Source organism: Camelina sativa, chromosome 15 (genome assembly GCF_030686135.1).
Source record: "Camelina sativa cultivar CO46 ecotype springtype chromosome 15, ASM3068613v1".
NCBI lineage: Eukaryota > Viridiplantae > Streptophyta > Magnoliopsida > Brassicales > Brassicaceae > Camelina > Camelina sativa.
This window is the reverse complement of record NC_141894.1, coordinates 16,399,032-16,413,451: the sequence shown is the minus strand read 5'-3', so window position 1 is coordinate 16,413,451 and position 14,420 is coordinate 16,399,032. Positions and strand designations below refer to the sequence as shown.

Sequence of the window (14,420 nt, the reverse complement as noted above, 5' to 3'; positions counted from 1 at the left end):
CTGCATCAGCCGCAGCTATTATTGTTCGTTTGGTTGCCGCAGGTACTTGTGGCATGACGCTGCGACAAACGCAGCTTCTGATTTTGAACGTCGATTAGATGCGGATTAAAAAAGTTGTGTTTGCTGCTGCCGCAGCCGCTGCCGCAGCCGCCAGCGTCAACAAAACGAACAAACCCATTATTTAATATTTATTTAAAAGATTTTAACCAATTAGACAAAAAAAACTGCAAAATACCATTGGTCATAATATACTAAATAAACATAAATTATGTATAGGTATTTGAAAAGATCTTATAAATTGGAACAAAAAAAAGGTAAATGATTTTACAATTTAGAATAGAGAAAGTAGATGTATAAGTATTCTGACATCCGTAGCAGCATTTTATTCTCGACTAAAATTACGATGACATTTATTATTGTTTTAAAAAAATATATATATATATATATATATATATATATATATATATATATATATATTTTTAGTTTTTTGTTACAAGGATTTTAATTTTATATATTATTATTATAATTTTAAAATTTTAAAATCAGCTTTCAAATTTTATTTTATTTTGCCAACTGGCATTAAGTACTAATTACGAAATATGTATTTTTTATAAGCCAAACTGTCCTTATAGAGTTTCTTTATTATAGTGACAAAAATAGAGGACTATTAGAGATGCTCTTTAATTACATAAGATTTGATATTTGGAGGAGGTTTTGGCTAAATAAAATTGCATACTGTCTTATTTACGAAACGACATCGTACAATTCGCGCCTCTTTGAGAGAGAAAGAGAGAGATGAGTAGTTTGCTTCTGAAGACGTTAACGAAGAAGGAAGAGATCGATCGGATCATCAGAGACACCATTGATGAAGTTCTTGTCCTACGATTCGGTCGTTGCACCGACACCGTTTGTCTTCAGCATGATGATATTGTATGCTTTTCTCTCTGAATCAAATACTCTCTAATTTCAATTAATCAAAACCCCTAATTTTTGAATTTTTTTTTTTCTCTTTCAGCTTGCGAAATCAGTGACAGATGTTTCGAAATTCGCTAAAGTAGCTTTGGTTGATGTTGATTCAGAGGATGTTCAAGTGTACGTCAAGTACTTTGACATCACTTGGTTCCCTTCGACGGTCTTCTTCTTCAATGCTCATCACATGAAATTGGATTCTGGGTAATTAATTAATTAATTGTTCTAGAAGCAGATTAAGACCGGTTTAGGTGTGGTTTGGATGGTTTAATTTAATTCTGGTTTTGGTTTATATTGCAGAACTGCGGATCATACCAAATGGGTTGGTGCGTTTCACATAAAACAAGACTTTATTGATGTTGTTGAGGTAACCAGAACCAATTCAATTTCATCTAGTTCGTAAAAAAAGTTTATAGAATTGTTACTAATTCAAATCCTCTGTTTGTGTATAGGTAATATACAGAGGAGCAATGAAGGGGAAGATGATTGTTCAATGTCCTGTACCGCCAGAGAGAATACCAAAGTATAACCTCTTGTACAAGGATGTGTAAAAGAAGAAACTACATTACAATGCAAAATCTGTTTCTTTCTTCTCATCCTTTTTATGCTGGCAGTAATATTTACATTGAGATTTACATATATGTTTTTTTTTTTTGTACACAATTGAAGAATGAGAATAAAATATGCGGGTTTTCGATTGAAAACATATGTGAAAGTGTCCATCGTTTCTTGGTTTCTGATGTTTGATGAAGTCAGGGTTTATTTTCTCTTCTTTTGCTTTTTGTGACGAGATCCATTGACATGGTCCGAAGTCGGGATGTTATCTCGGTGAATGGAGGTCGGGAATCTGGATCTACGGACCAGCATTGTTCCATTAGATTCTTCCAATCCGCAGAACATGTTTTTGGTATGGGAGGTCGAAGTGTGTTCTTTACGATCCCGCCTTAGTTTAAAAAAGTTGAAATAGATGAGCAAAAAGAGTGGTTACTGTTTTGAGGTAAGTGAAACTGAAAGATAGTTTTGAACATACCAATGATTGCTCCATAGTGCATGTCCGCATAGGGTTCCTCTCCAGTTAGAATCTCCCACAGTGAGATCCCATATGAAAAAACATCGACCTGTTGTTCAGATCGGAAAGGTTATGAGTTGTGTATTCCAAATGGAAGATCAAAGTCTAATTAGGATAGTGATTCAATTTAATTTACTTTCTCAGAAACCCGGGTGCTGCTTCCGTTCAAGAGTTCTGGAGCCATCCATGGAAGTGTTCCTCTCACTCCCCCAGATACCAATGTGTTACGTTTGATTCTAGATAAGCCAAGATCTCCCACCTGCAGAAATCAGGATATGAGGTTTAAGTAATGGATTGTTGGAGCAACAATGGATATACGATTTTCATCAAAAATGTTACCTTGCATATAGGGCGTTGTGGATCCCTTAGATTGACTAGTAAGTTCTCGCATTTGAGATCAAAGTGAACAATGTTCTTCGAGTGCAAATACTCCATGCCAAATGCAGCATCCATCGCAATTATTATCTTTTTCCGAAAATCAAGCAATCTGCATTGGCATTCTTGTGCTGATTAGGTCTCTTTCAGGTTGGGAATGCAAAGGGAATTGCAGTAATACCTGTCCTTTTTAATAAGAGCATGCCTGAGTGACCCATTCACCATAAACTCTGTTACAGTTGCCAAAGTTCCCCCAGTTCCATCAGGGACTATACCGTAGAATGCAACTACATTTGGGTGATGAAGATTTGAGAGTATCTGTGCTTCCCTCCAGAAATCTTTGGTCTGATGATAAAGCAAAACAATGTAAGCGTCATATTTGATAAAGTGATGCCACACCTCATAGGCTCATACAAGGAAACACTCGGGACCGTTCTCTACTGGGTTGGTTTGCTGGACAAGCATAGTTATGTACGTCCAGACTCCAGAGCAGGACTTCAAATGCAGCAATGAGATTAACGAAACAAAAGATTTGAAGACTAACCAAGCGTTCTTGTTCAGATGATCTCCCTGCAAAGCAGCTTTTTCTTATTCTCTTTATCGCAACATCCGTCCCTCGCCATGTTCCATGGTAGACAGTTCCATATGTCCCGGATCCCAGTTCTGTTAGGTCTTCAAGATCTGCGTTCTTTATTATCTGAAGGTTTATAATGAGTAATGAGTTAAACAAGAGAATCGGTTTCTGCATGAAGTCTTGTTTAAAGAAGAAGCAACAGAAACGTTGTTTAACACAACGCCTCAGATTAGCATTCCCGATTTTCCAAAGTCATGTGATTACTCAATTTCCTAAGTATCAAGGCAGAGTACCTGCAAGCCATAAACACTGGCTTCCATTTCAACAAAGAGTGTGTCTTTGAAACTGTTCTCTTTCTCGCCCGTATTTGCTTCAGCTTCCTGTCAACAAGTGACAATAATGAGAAGAAAAAAACGAGCCTCTCTTAACTTATATTATACGCTTGCAAACACGTAAAATCACTACCTCAGAAAGGAATACTGTATCATCGCTGTTCATTTTTGCGTGTGGAATGCTTTGTGGTGAATCTTCCCTTTCGACAGATAGTATCTTCAAATCGTAAGTGTCGCTCACTGTGGCTGGCGCTGGCTGATTCAAATCCATGCTTGGGATTCTCACATGGCCTAACACACCTTCTCCTCCTGTTCTCTGCAGGTCAGTTATTACTGTTAGAATCATGATAAAGGATAATCATTTATTAGGACAAATATAAAGTAGAATCTGGGTTTTTGCAATACTCACATTGTTTTGTGTTAAATCAAATTCCAAGATCCCAGTGTCATCACCAATCTTCCTGTTTTCTGATTCAGAGGCAATGCTGAACAAGAAATTATCATCAGAGCCTGCTCTCTTATTTAAAAACATCCCTGAAACTTCCAAATTCCTTTCCCGAGCAGCACGAGATTCAGGTTCCTCATTTGGGACATTAGCTGCAATCCCCTCCTCCAAAGAAATTAGATTAGCAGATGAGGTTCCAGCTATCAAACGCTCATTATCTTGCTTTATTTGCTTCCATGGATCAACAACCGCTGAAGTTTGGTATCCATATGTAGGCAAAGTCTTACCGTCCATGTCAGTAGGCGTTGCTTTTGTCCCCAAAACTTTTCCTCCTAGATGAAAAATCGTGTCATTGTACCCTCCTTGATTTTTAGTTTCCTGATTTAGATAAATCTCATCGTAATGATTGCCTGCAGCAGAAATGTCTATGTGCAATGTCTTGTTTTCACCGGATAGTCCTGGTCCTCCTGGCCTTGGGGAAAATTTAAACATGGTCTCTCCTCCTTCAGTGGACTTCATATCCAGTATATCACTTTGTGTACGACGGTCAGCTAGATCATTATTCCTATGCACCTGCACTGACTTTTCTTCTGTTTGTTTCTTTGTAAAGTTCAAAGTTGAAGATGGGCTTTGTCTCTCTTGTGAAAAGTAACTAGAATGTCCACCATTAATCTCCAGTGTAGAGTCTGAGTACGAGTGTGGGATCCCCAAGCAAGAATCATTTGAGTTTGTAGACCCAGAGAAGGAGACCTTAGATTCCTCTGGCATGCTCGCTTTATCGCTGTAGACCCTTCCATTATTCGCAGACCTCTCAGGGTTAAAGCAAAGTGTATCAACATGGCTAGAACTGGGAGTCACAAGCTTTTCATTGAAGCCATTCTGGAATTGCATTCCATATAGGTTCTCTGCCTCATGCTTGTTAGGCTGACAGTTTACTGAAGGCAGTGGTCGCTGTTGATGATATTTGGAATCAATCGCCTCAAAGCTAGGTGTGTCTGGTTGAGCTGGGCTGAAGGAATTATTGCTCTCGGAGCTGGAGTTGTTTCCAGGGAATTGTGAGTATACACCATTTGAATCCCTTTGCTGGAATGGTGAAGGAGAAACAGGAGGTGATGGATAGGTAGGCATGTTATATTGAACTCCATTGAAAAGAGGATTAGGGTGCATAGTAGCAGTATCCAGTCTGAGCATCTGTCCCGGTGCTTGTTTACGGAAACTTGGAATGCGATCCAAATTGTTTACATGATAACGTGTATCACCCACTAAAGTCTGACCAACAACAGCATTAGAATTTATAGCTGCAGCATATTGGCTATCAGGAGTGGTCTGCTGAACCTTTCTTTCAGGCTCCCCTATAGGAATCAGGAACAGACGTGGCCTTTGTGAACCCTCGAGCCTTTCTAGTCCATTGTACTCTTCAATCATATTCTGAAGATCCTCGTCTGATGATACTGATATTAGGGAGTCAAGCTCATCCCCTGGAAGCTGATACTTGATTGAATGAGGTTGTTGGCATATAGCTGAAGTCTTCTTCTTGAGTTCTTCCCAAGAAAGGTTCTTGCGGATAGAAATGATATGAGTCTCTCCTCCTACGTATTTAAGTTTCTCATCAGTGGATCTTGGCATAATCCTCCCACCAAAGCTGCAAAGAAACTTAACTTTTCCGAATCTATCGAAATCTCCTACTCCTCCTCCTCCACCAGTATAGTTGTTGGACTGAACACGCTCTGGTAAGAATGCACAAGGCGCAGACCTCCCCGTGACATCTCCTCGGTTGGAATTTATTTCACCAAAAGCTTTCCTAGTTATAACTTCGTTTTCACCACCTACATTGTGGTAAGCACTAAAATGAGGCACATAACCATTCTCAACCCGTATAGAAGAAGACCTCGGGTCTCGTCCAAAATCATAAGCATCAGAAGAAGGACATTCAGATTCAATCCTCCTCAGTTCATGAAACCGAGCAGCAGCACTGTCATATCCCGGTAGGTGATTCTGATGATAGTAAAGGTCCCCACCAAATCTATTCCCATCGTTATGAGTTTTCCCTGAAACGATAGGAGATTGGACAGGAGTATGATGATGATCCTTGAGAAACTCCATGGAAAACTCTTCCCCAGTCTGAAGTGAAACGTTTTTATTCACATTTCTTCTCTCAGCCAAGACAGCTGCTTGTTCCGCGTTTTGCCTAGCCCATCTATCTGACATAGTAGTTGACTGACGTTCTCTCTATCACAAACAAAAAGCTAAGAGTTTTTGTGATATAAACCTCCTCTGACTCTTAGCTGTCATTAAACAAACCGCAGAACAGAGAAAGAAGAAGCTGTGAAAACAAGTAAAAGCCAAACAGTAGTGATGAAGAATCAAGATCTTCAGTTCAGAAATATCTTTGCACCTGAAAACATCATTGAAGGAGAGAATAATAATTCATTAGACACATCACAGACAAGGAAATTAGTAGCAAACCATACACCTGCATGTGGTGGCATTCTCATATTATATAATAAGAAAAAGAAAGAGACAACACTTACTATGTTTTGTTAAAAGAGAGAGAACACCCCTGCATCAATTATGGCCAGCCCGAAAGCTAAAACAGCCAGCTCAAAACTTCACGTGTAGGACCTGTAAAGATTACTATATATATATATATATATTAACAACAAAATACTCTTATCCATCATCATAAGTATCACCAGCAGCATCGTCACATTAAACTTTGTCACGTTAAAACCCAAAACCAAAAAGGAGGAAAAAAATGAATCATGAAACAACAAAAGCAACAGCCGAATTCAAAATTAAGATTGATAAAGTTGCATCATCTAGAAAAAGTTTCAATCACTTGAAAAAACCATAATAATTTAGAAATTAACGTCAGCTAAAACTCCGATTTATCAATTTCGAACCAAAACAGATCGCAATTTCCACATTCTCTAAAACGAGGAGGAACAGAGGAATGTGAAAAGAATAAAAAAAATTCCCAAACACGATCGTCAGATTCTCGAGGATTTGATGGTGCAATGCTAATTCCGAAACGATCGGGGGATGATAAAAAGTTACCTTCACATTCGAACTGAGGAAGGTCGGAGAATCGAGGGGGGGGGGGGGGGGGGAACAAAAAAAAAAAAAAAGAGGAGAATCGAAGAAAAGAGAAGAAAACGGAAGAAACGAGGGAGGAGGAGGAGGAGGATAGAGGGTGGTGGTAAAGCAGTTTTGCTGCTGGGGAGCGAAGAAGATCCAACCTTTCCCGAGAATTAAGCGCCATCGAACTTTACCGGAACTTCCGCTGTTTAATGTCTTTTCAAAAAAAACTTCTTCGCTTTTCAGGGGAGAGAGAGAGCGAGATTCATTTTTTTTTTGGAGACGATTCTAAAACAACGTCGTATTGTGTTTCCTGAATTCATCATAATGATCCGGCCCATATTATAGGCTTTCCCGGCCCAAACTTTGTGATTTCAAGTGTGGTATTGTGGAAGTGGAAGTGGAAGTGGAAGTGGTTCAATTGAATCAATGCATTGTTTGTCAATAGTGTTAAAAGAGGAAGTGACTTTGAAGTTTGAAGTAGACTTGTTAGTGATAATTTTTTTTTATGGTTACTTGAACTTAATAAAATGTAATGTGTTAGTGAATCTTATGTTTTTGAGAAATGAAGACATGAGAAGAATTCATTGAAGAATACGTCTAATACTATGGAAGTTTCTCGTGGAAAAATAGTACATCAGCTTGGCATTGTTTGAATTTTTAAGAAATGTATTAGGTATTGTTGGAATTAATAAAGAAACAAAAAATGAAAAAGTTCACTTACAACATTCTTTTTTTGCACTTTTTTAATTATATTTTTTTTGATAACTCAGCGAAAATACAGTCGATAGATAGACTCTCTTTTAAGATGATAGAGCTACAAGTTTTCACTTTTCATCCTTCGTTTATGTGTCAATGAGAATAAAGTTGTTTAATCTATTTAATATTTTTTTTCTTCTATAGCTAATTTTCATCATTAGCGAAAAAATCTAAACAATAGTCTACATGACCGAAGAATTATAAAAAAATTTCGATAATATACTCAAACATGTCAACGTCTACCAGCTTAGATATATGTTACGTACTCAACCGCAGTCAGACATCATTATCATTGCTTGCACTGAAGATGTTTAATCTATTTATTAGAAACCAAAAATGTATGATTTATAATTTTGTTAACAATCTATATAATATATCTTAGTTTCTTCTTATTGCAAATATCTTCTTATTTTTAATACAAGTTTGTTTTCGTTAGGATGGATTAGACCATCTCTGTTAATTATTTTTTATGGGTGTCTTAAAAATTTTTATAATTAACTGTAATATTATTTAATTATGGGTGTCTTAAAAGTGGGCAAAAAAGGTTTCTAAGTGTCTACTTAAACACTTTTGCTCACCTTTAAAACATCCACAATTAAATTGTATCAAAATTAATTATAAAAAAATTATTAGTGGAGATGGTCTTAGAGACCAATTTGTGGTAAGAACTTATGGGTCATATGATGGATTAGTTTACCTTGTTCAATCAATTTTTAACTAGTTTCAAATTAAAAATATTTGTTAACAGTTTGTCTTTATGGATGTAAATATGGTTGGCAGTTGTTTCTGCTGAGCTTGTGAGTGTTGTGCGATACATCCTCTTCATGACACATAATATACCAAATATTCTGCTCAAGACTTAGTTGATGTTACTAGACCTAGTTTGCGTTCTGTGTCTAGGGGGACACCATTTTTGCTACCAGTGTCATGTGAGAAAAAAATGGTTTGCAGTATGTCTGTGAGACGGGAATTAAAAATGCTGAAGCACGCTGTTTGATAGCAGTTGCGAAAAAGATGCAAGGCCACAAATATTCTTCAAACCCAGGATATATTGGTGGGGTGGTAACATTAAAAACACTTGAAGACACCTTTCAAGTAATAAAGACCAATCCAATGGCTGCAAGTATTCTTATATTTGAACCTTAATACTCAAACATCAAGAATGTAAGTGGAAAATATGCAAATTCTTCGTCTAACATATTAATTTCCATTATATTAATTCATACATATGTTAATTATGCAGAGAATCTATCGAGTGCTACTTCTCGAATTTCAAGTTATAGGAGATGCATGTTGTGAACATTACTGGTTGGAAAGAAGAATATGGTGAGAAGTTTCTTTGGGTCAGATCAGGTTACGGTGCAAAACTTGGAGTTGATGGATGTTTGAAAGTTTCAGTGGGAATGCGTCTCACTGATGGTAAATATGGTGCGTTTATTAATCCTCCATTTCCACTTCTCACTGTTTTTGTATATCCAACCTCATTGTATCGTCAAGAGGAAGTAAGGAGAAGGGAGGAAGACCATCGTTAAATTTATAACACATTTTAGTAAACTCTCAAGTTGTTGAAGAGATCATTGCACTTGAATAAGTCACTGTACTTCTGGAAAACTCTACCAATAATCGTGTTGAGGTGGCTGTTGGATTCGCGATAAAATGTGGTGTGATGCTGCGAGACAGTTAGACCAAAAGGATTATGTTGGTGAGAAATCCGGTTTATTGTATCGAGAAACATTAGACTGTTTGGGATTTCCCAACTAACCCTCCAATTTATTGTTAGAATTTTGATTCCAACAGAGTAAGAAAGCAAGAGAAAAAAAACAGAGTATGAATATATCCCAATCTTGTATCGATTGTGATAAAGAATATTTTGTGTTATAAGAAACTCAGCGAAAGAAAGAACTTTTTATTAATCTTAAACTATGGTTTTACATCCACGATAGAATAAGTTTATATAGGAAGCAAACAGACACAACATGTGAATAGTTGTGTATTGTGGTTCTATAATCAAATGACACAACTTAATCTAAAAGTCACGACTCTTAATTATTAAACTTAACATAAACTCAATTATTGATCAACACTCCCCCTTAATTGAGTTTCAGTCTCACTCCAAGCTTCCTCCTTAGTTCTTCAAACCTTATGACGTTGAGTGCTTTTGTAAGGAGATCGGCAAGCTGCACTTCTCCTTGGCAGTACTTGAGTTGAATAAGTCTCTTGTGTTTCGCTTCTCGCACACAGTGATATTTAATCTCAATTTGTTTCGTTCTTCGATGTTGCACTGGATTTTTTTCTATCGCAATGGCTGACTTGTTGTCGTAGTAGATAGGAAAACTGTCTTTAGACTCAAATCCAATATCACTCAACAGTCTTTGTAACCAAATACCTTGATTTGCTGCTGCGCACACTGCGATATACTCCACATCCGCAGTAGACTGAGCCACTATTTGCTGCTTACTTGATTGCCAAGAAAACACAGCAGATCCAAGAGTAAAATTGTACCCAGACGTACTCTTCTTGTCTTCATTAGAGCCTCCCCAATCGCTATCTGAGTAACCATACAACTCTGGTTTTTCAACGCTTGTAAACTGAACTCCAAAGTGAGATGTGCCTTTGACATACCTTAAGACTCTCTTCACTTCTTGGTAGTGCTTCATGAGTGGTGCAGTCATGTATCACGAGAGATAAGAACTTGCAAACATCAGGTCTAGCCTTGATGCACAGAGATATAATAGCTCACCAACGATGCTTCTGAACTTTTTTGGTTCACCATATTCTTCATCATTCTCAATCTTCTTGTCGTTTGGTGTAAGTGGGGAACTTACACTCTTACTCTCTTTCATGCCAAACTTCTCAATGAGTTTACATGCATATTTTTCTTGTGACAGAAAAATTCCATGATCATCTTGAATTATTTCCATTCCAAGAAAATAATTCAACAACCCTGTCATCTCAAACTCCAATTTCATGTCTTCCTTGAAATTTTCAATGAGTTGAGAATTGTTGCCAGTGATCACTAAGTCGTCGACGTAGAGACTCAAGATCATGATATCCTTGTATTTCTTCATCACATACAAAGCTGCATCATTCATGCTTTTTTGAAAACCACAGTTGAGAAAATATGAATCGATTCTCCCATACCAAGCCAAGCCCTTGGGGCTTGTTTCAAGTCATATAATGCTTTTCGCAACCGTAGAACTTTATATTCTTCACCTTCGACTACAAACCCAGGTGGTTGTAAAACATAGATCTCCTCTTTAAGGTCTCCATTAAGAAATGCCGACTTCACGTCCATTTGATAGAGTTTCCACTTCATTTATGCCGCAAGAGCGATAATGGCACGAACGAATTGTGTCATGTCTTGACATTGGTGCAAACGTTTCAAGATAATCAACATCATATTCTTGAGAAAAAACCCTTGCAACTAACCTTACTTTATACTTGACTGGATTTCCATTTGCATTTGTCTTGATACGATATATCCATTTGACACCAACGACATTCTTCTTCTCCGGTTTATCCACAAGTAGTCATGTTCCATTCTTTTCTATCATCTTTATTTCCTCTTTCATGGCTTCTCTCCATTCTCTGATCTCTGAAGCTTCATCATACGTTTGTGGCTCCTCCGACACAAGAAAGCACACTTCACTTGCTTGAGCTTCTTCTTGTTGAGTCACCTTTGGTGTAATTTGGACTAGAAGTTTCTTGAACTTGCTCCGTGCATGGCGTACATGGCTCTGTATGTGGCTCTTGATTTGTAAGGGGAGAGACAAAATTCCTTTTGAGTTATTCATGTCTTTCCCAATCCCATTTTCTTCCATCTAAAAAATGCACGTCTCTTGATATCTCCACATTTTCATTATTTAAAATGAAAATTCTGTACCCTTTTGATTGGTTGCTACAACCAATAAAAATTCCATGTTTGGCCTTCACGTCTCATTTTCTTTGTTTTTCATGGGGCACATGAACAAAGCATAAAATTCCAAAAATCTTCAATTGTCCAACTACTGGTTTATGACCACTCCATTTTTCAATCGGTGTGATGTCATCTTCAATGGCTTTTGTTGGTAAATGATTATGCATATAAGCCAACGTATACACCGCCTCTGCCCACAGATTATGTGGTAAACCTAGCCCTGTAATCATGGTTCTTGCCATCTCCACAAGTGATCGATTTTTACATTATGCAACACCATTTTTCTGAGGTGAATATGGCACCATTACTTGTCTCTCGATGCCACATTCTTGACAAAAGTTGTTGAATTCACTTAAAGTAAATTCTCCACCTCCATCAGATCATAGCTTTTTAATTTGACATCCAGATTGAGTCTCCACTAAAGCTTTGAACTTCTGAAACATTGAGAAGACTGCAGACTTGTTCTTTTGAATATATACCCAACACATGTGAGTATAATCATCTACGAACAGTAAGACGTACCAATTTCCATCAAGTGAAACGATCTCAAGTTCTTTTGGTCCGCACACGTTGGTGTGAACAATCTCAAGTTTCTCCCTCGTTCTTGTTTGAGACTCCGTCGGAAACACATCTCTTGCTTGTTTCCCAAGTTTGCATGTTCCACACACTTCTTTGTTGACTTGTAACGTTGGTAATCAAGTTACCATTCTTTTCTTCTGCATTTGTTGTAGTTTTGAGTTTCCCACATGACCAAATCTTCTATGCCATATATCCACTGTTGCTTGCTCACTCGTACGCATCGCCATTTCTTGTGATGGATTCCATTTGACTGGAAAAAACTTTTTCTTCATTCGTACCTCCATAATCTTCCTTCCCATGGGATCTAAGATTATGCACAGCTTGTTCTCAAACATCACACGATTTCCAAGATAAAATTTGCAGAACACTGATCAGATTCTTCTCTAAACCCAACACCAAGAACACGTCTTTTATAACTCGCTTTCCTCAGTTTGTCATGACAGTAATATCTCCTTTGTCGACCTTCATGACAATTTCTCCGTTTCCAACTCTTATTGGAACCTTGATATTTCTATCAAGTCTTGTGAAGTAACTTTCTTCTTTTGTCATATGGTTTGTACAACCATTGTCGACCAACCAAACGTCTTCTTTCTTGGGTGTTAAATTTTCTTCACTTCCACTAAAGAGCATATGAACTCCATCATCTTCATCTTCATCTTCAAAGCTCATGTGTGCCCTTTCATACCTCTTAGGCTGACACTCCCTTGAACCATGACCACATTTGCCACACTTGTAGCATATCATCTTGTTTCTTAGATCTTTTCCTTGATCTTCATTCTGAGGTTTCTCCCAGCAATAAGTCTTTGTATGATTATCTCTTTTATAGAAGCTACACCATCTTTTGCCTTTCCCTTGATACCCATGGATTTGGTTATTGAATGACTTGTTCTAACACTAAATGACTTGTTTTATGTATCTTGTAAAGTGGTCAACAAATATAACATTATATGACGAAGATTTTGAACGTTTGGATGGCTTAAATGTGAGTGTCAGCCAGACAAGAGGGTTTGAAGCATAGAAAAGCAGAGATTTTGTTTGCGGATGGCAACTCCTTACCATGAATTTGGAGCAAGAGATTTTGAAGTTTTGAATTAGAGATGCGTGCTCAAATATCATGATAATATTGTGAAATATGAATTGTAGATTTTAATTAAAAAGAAGTAGGAATTTATAGATACAGCAAATCATGAAATCTAGCAAAGAGACAAGTCAAGACGTACGAATACCAAAGAGGCAAGTCAAAGGCTGCAAATGGTTGCATGGTTGAAGTGATTGAACAGGTTGAAAAAAATTATTCAACCAATTTTCACCATTTGCATTGTAAAGGTTGAAGAGGTTGGAAAAAACTATTCAGCCCGTTCAACCCAAAAAGTTGAAAAAATAAACTAATCTTACAGCAAAAATCTTCAACTTGTTCAACCACTATTTTGGAGATGAATGAGTTGAATATTATTCAACCCAATTTTGTTCAACCATTTTTTCAATTTGATATATTTTCCTCTAAACTCTGTTACAAAGTAAAAGAACAATACTTGGGTTCACCCCTAGGGGTGAACCTCTCCATTCACCCCCTAATAAAATAAGGCAATAAAATCTTTATACATTATTATAAAATTAAAAAACTTAACCGCACTTTAATAAACCCAAACCGACATATATAAAATCTAAACCCTAACCATCTCATTTGTGAACCCAAACCGTATATAATTTCGTTCTACTTATAAAATCTAAACCCTAACCATCTTATTTGTGAACCCAAACCGACATATAATTTCGTTCTAATTGTGAAATCTAAACCCTAACATCTCATTTGTGAACCCAAACCGACATATTATTTTGTTCTACTTGTAAAATCTAAACCCTAACTATCTCATTTGTGAACCCAAACCGACATATAATTTCGTTCTAATTGTAAAATCTAAACCCTAACCACCTCATTTGTAAACCCAAACCGACATATAATTTCGTTTTAATTGTAAAATCTAAACCCTAACCACTTCATTTGTAAACCCAAACCGACATAATTTTATTCTAAGTGTAAAAATCTAAACCAAGCCAATATTTAACTTTCTTTAATTAAAAGTATACAGAATTTGTTTCCTTAATTTGGTTTGCTTTTTAATTTAATTTAAATTTATTTTTGAAATAAAATATTAGATGGAAGATTCTGATTGGCTGAGAGAAGAGGGGGTGAATGGAGAAGTTCACCCCTAGGAGTGAACCTAAGTATTTTTCAAAGTAAAATATTTTCCAACCCTTCCTCTATATCTCACTGTTGGACATAAAAAAGGGAGAGTGCTAGTTTTACACAGAAAAGATTATGG

At 36.9% G+C, this 14,420-nt stretch overlaps 2 protein-coding genes across 4 annotated transcripts; one reads left to right on the top strand and one right to left on the bottom strand.

Moving 5' to 3' along the window:
* Positions 1-675: 675 nt before the first annotated feature.
* Positions 676-1,675, top strand: LOC104747030 (uncharacterized). The gene is made up of 4 exons (XM_010468595.3): positions 676-930; positions 1,016-1,173; positions 1,270-1,336; positions 1,422-1,675. Exons 1-4 carry the CDS (start codon positions 796-798, stop codon positions 1,518-1,520), a joined length of 459 nt encoding a protein of 152 aa, XP_010466897.1. The 5' UTR covers positions 676-795; the 3' UTR covers positions 1,521-1,675.
* LOC104747032 (RAF-like serine/threonine-protein kinase 20) lies at positions 1,516-7,137 on the bottom strand. Of its 3 annotated transcripts, none has more exons than XM_010468597.3 (11): positions 6,822-7,137; positions 6,296-6,398; positions 3,729-6,159; positions 3,453-3,635; positions 3,281-3,367; positions 2,958-3,110; positions 2,595-2,758; positions 2,378-2,525; positions 2,175-2,297; positions 2,000-2,087; positions 1,516-1,912 (listed from the first exon to the last, which is right to left on the bottom strand). In XM_010468597.3, the coding sequence occupies exons 3-11, from the start codon at positions 5,970-5,972 to the stop codon at positions 1,722-1,724; spliced, it is 3,381 nt and encodes a 1,126-aa protein (XP_010466899.1). In that variant the 5' UTR covers positions 5,973-6,159; positions 6,296-6,398; positions 6,822-7,137; the 3' UTR covers positions 1,516-1,721. The 3 variants fall into 3 exon arrangements, with proteins under 3 accessions (XP_010466899.1, XP_010466900.1, XP_010466898.1); XM_010468598.2 differs by having other exon boundaries at positions 6,296-6,386; positions 6,822-7,086; XM_010468596.2 differs by having other exon boundaries at positions 6,296-7,132.
* Positions 7,138-14,420: the final 7,283 nt, after the last annotated feature.

Bases quoted from the DNA above. Each gene is read 5' to 3' on its own strand.
- LOC104747030 (XM_010468595.3), top strand. From the start codon at position 796: ATGAGTAGTTTGCTTCTGAAGACGTTAACGAAGAAGGAAGAGATCGAT. The intron at 931-1,015 runs GTATGCTTTTCT...TTTCTCTTTCAG, and splicing joins GTCTTCAGCATGATGATATT to CTTGCGAAATCAGTGACAGA. The intron at 1,174-1,269 runs GTAATTAATTAA...TTTATATTGCAG, and splicing joins CACATGAAATTGGATTCTGG to AACTGCGGATCATACCAAAT.
- LOC104747032 (XM_010468597.3), bottom strand. From the start codon at position 5,972: ATGTCAGATAGATGGGCTAGGCAAAACGCGGAACAAGCAGCTGTCTTG. The intron at 2,298-2,377 runs GTAACATTTTTG...TGATTTCTGCAG, and splicing joins CACAACGCCCTATATGCAAG to GTGGGAGATCTTGGCTTATC. The intron at 2,088-2,174 runs GTAAATTAAATT...TCTGAACAACAG, and splicing joins GCACCCGGGTTTCTGAGAAA to GTCGATGTTTTTTCATATGG.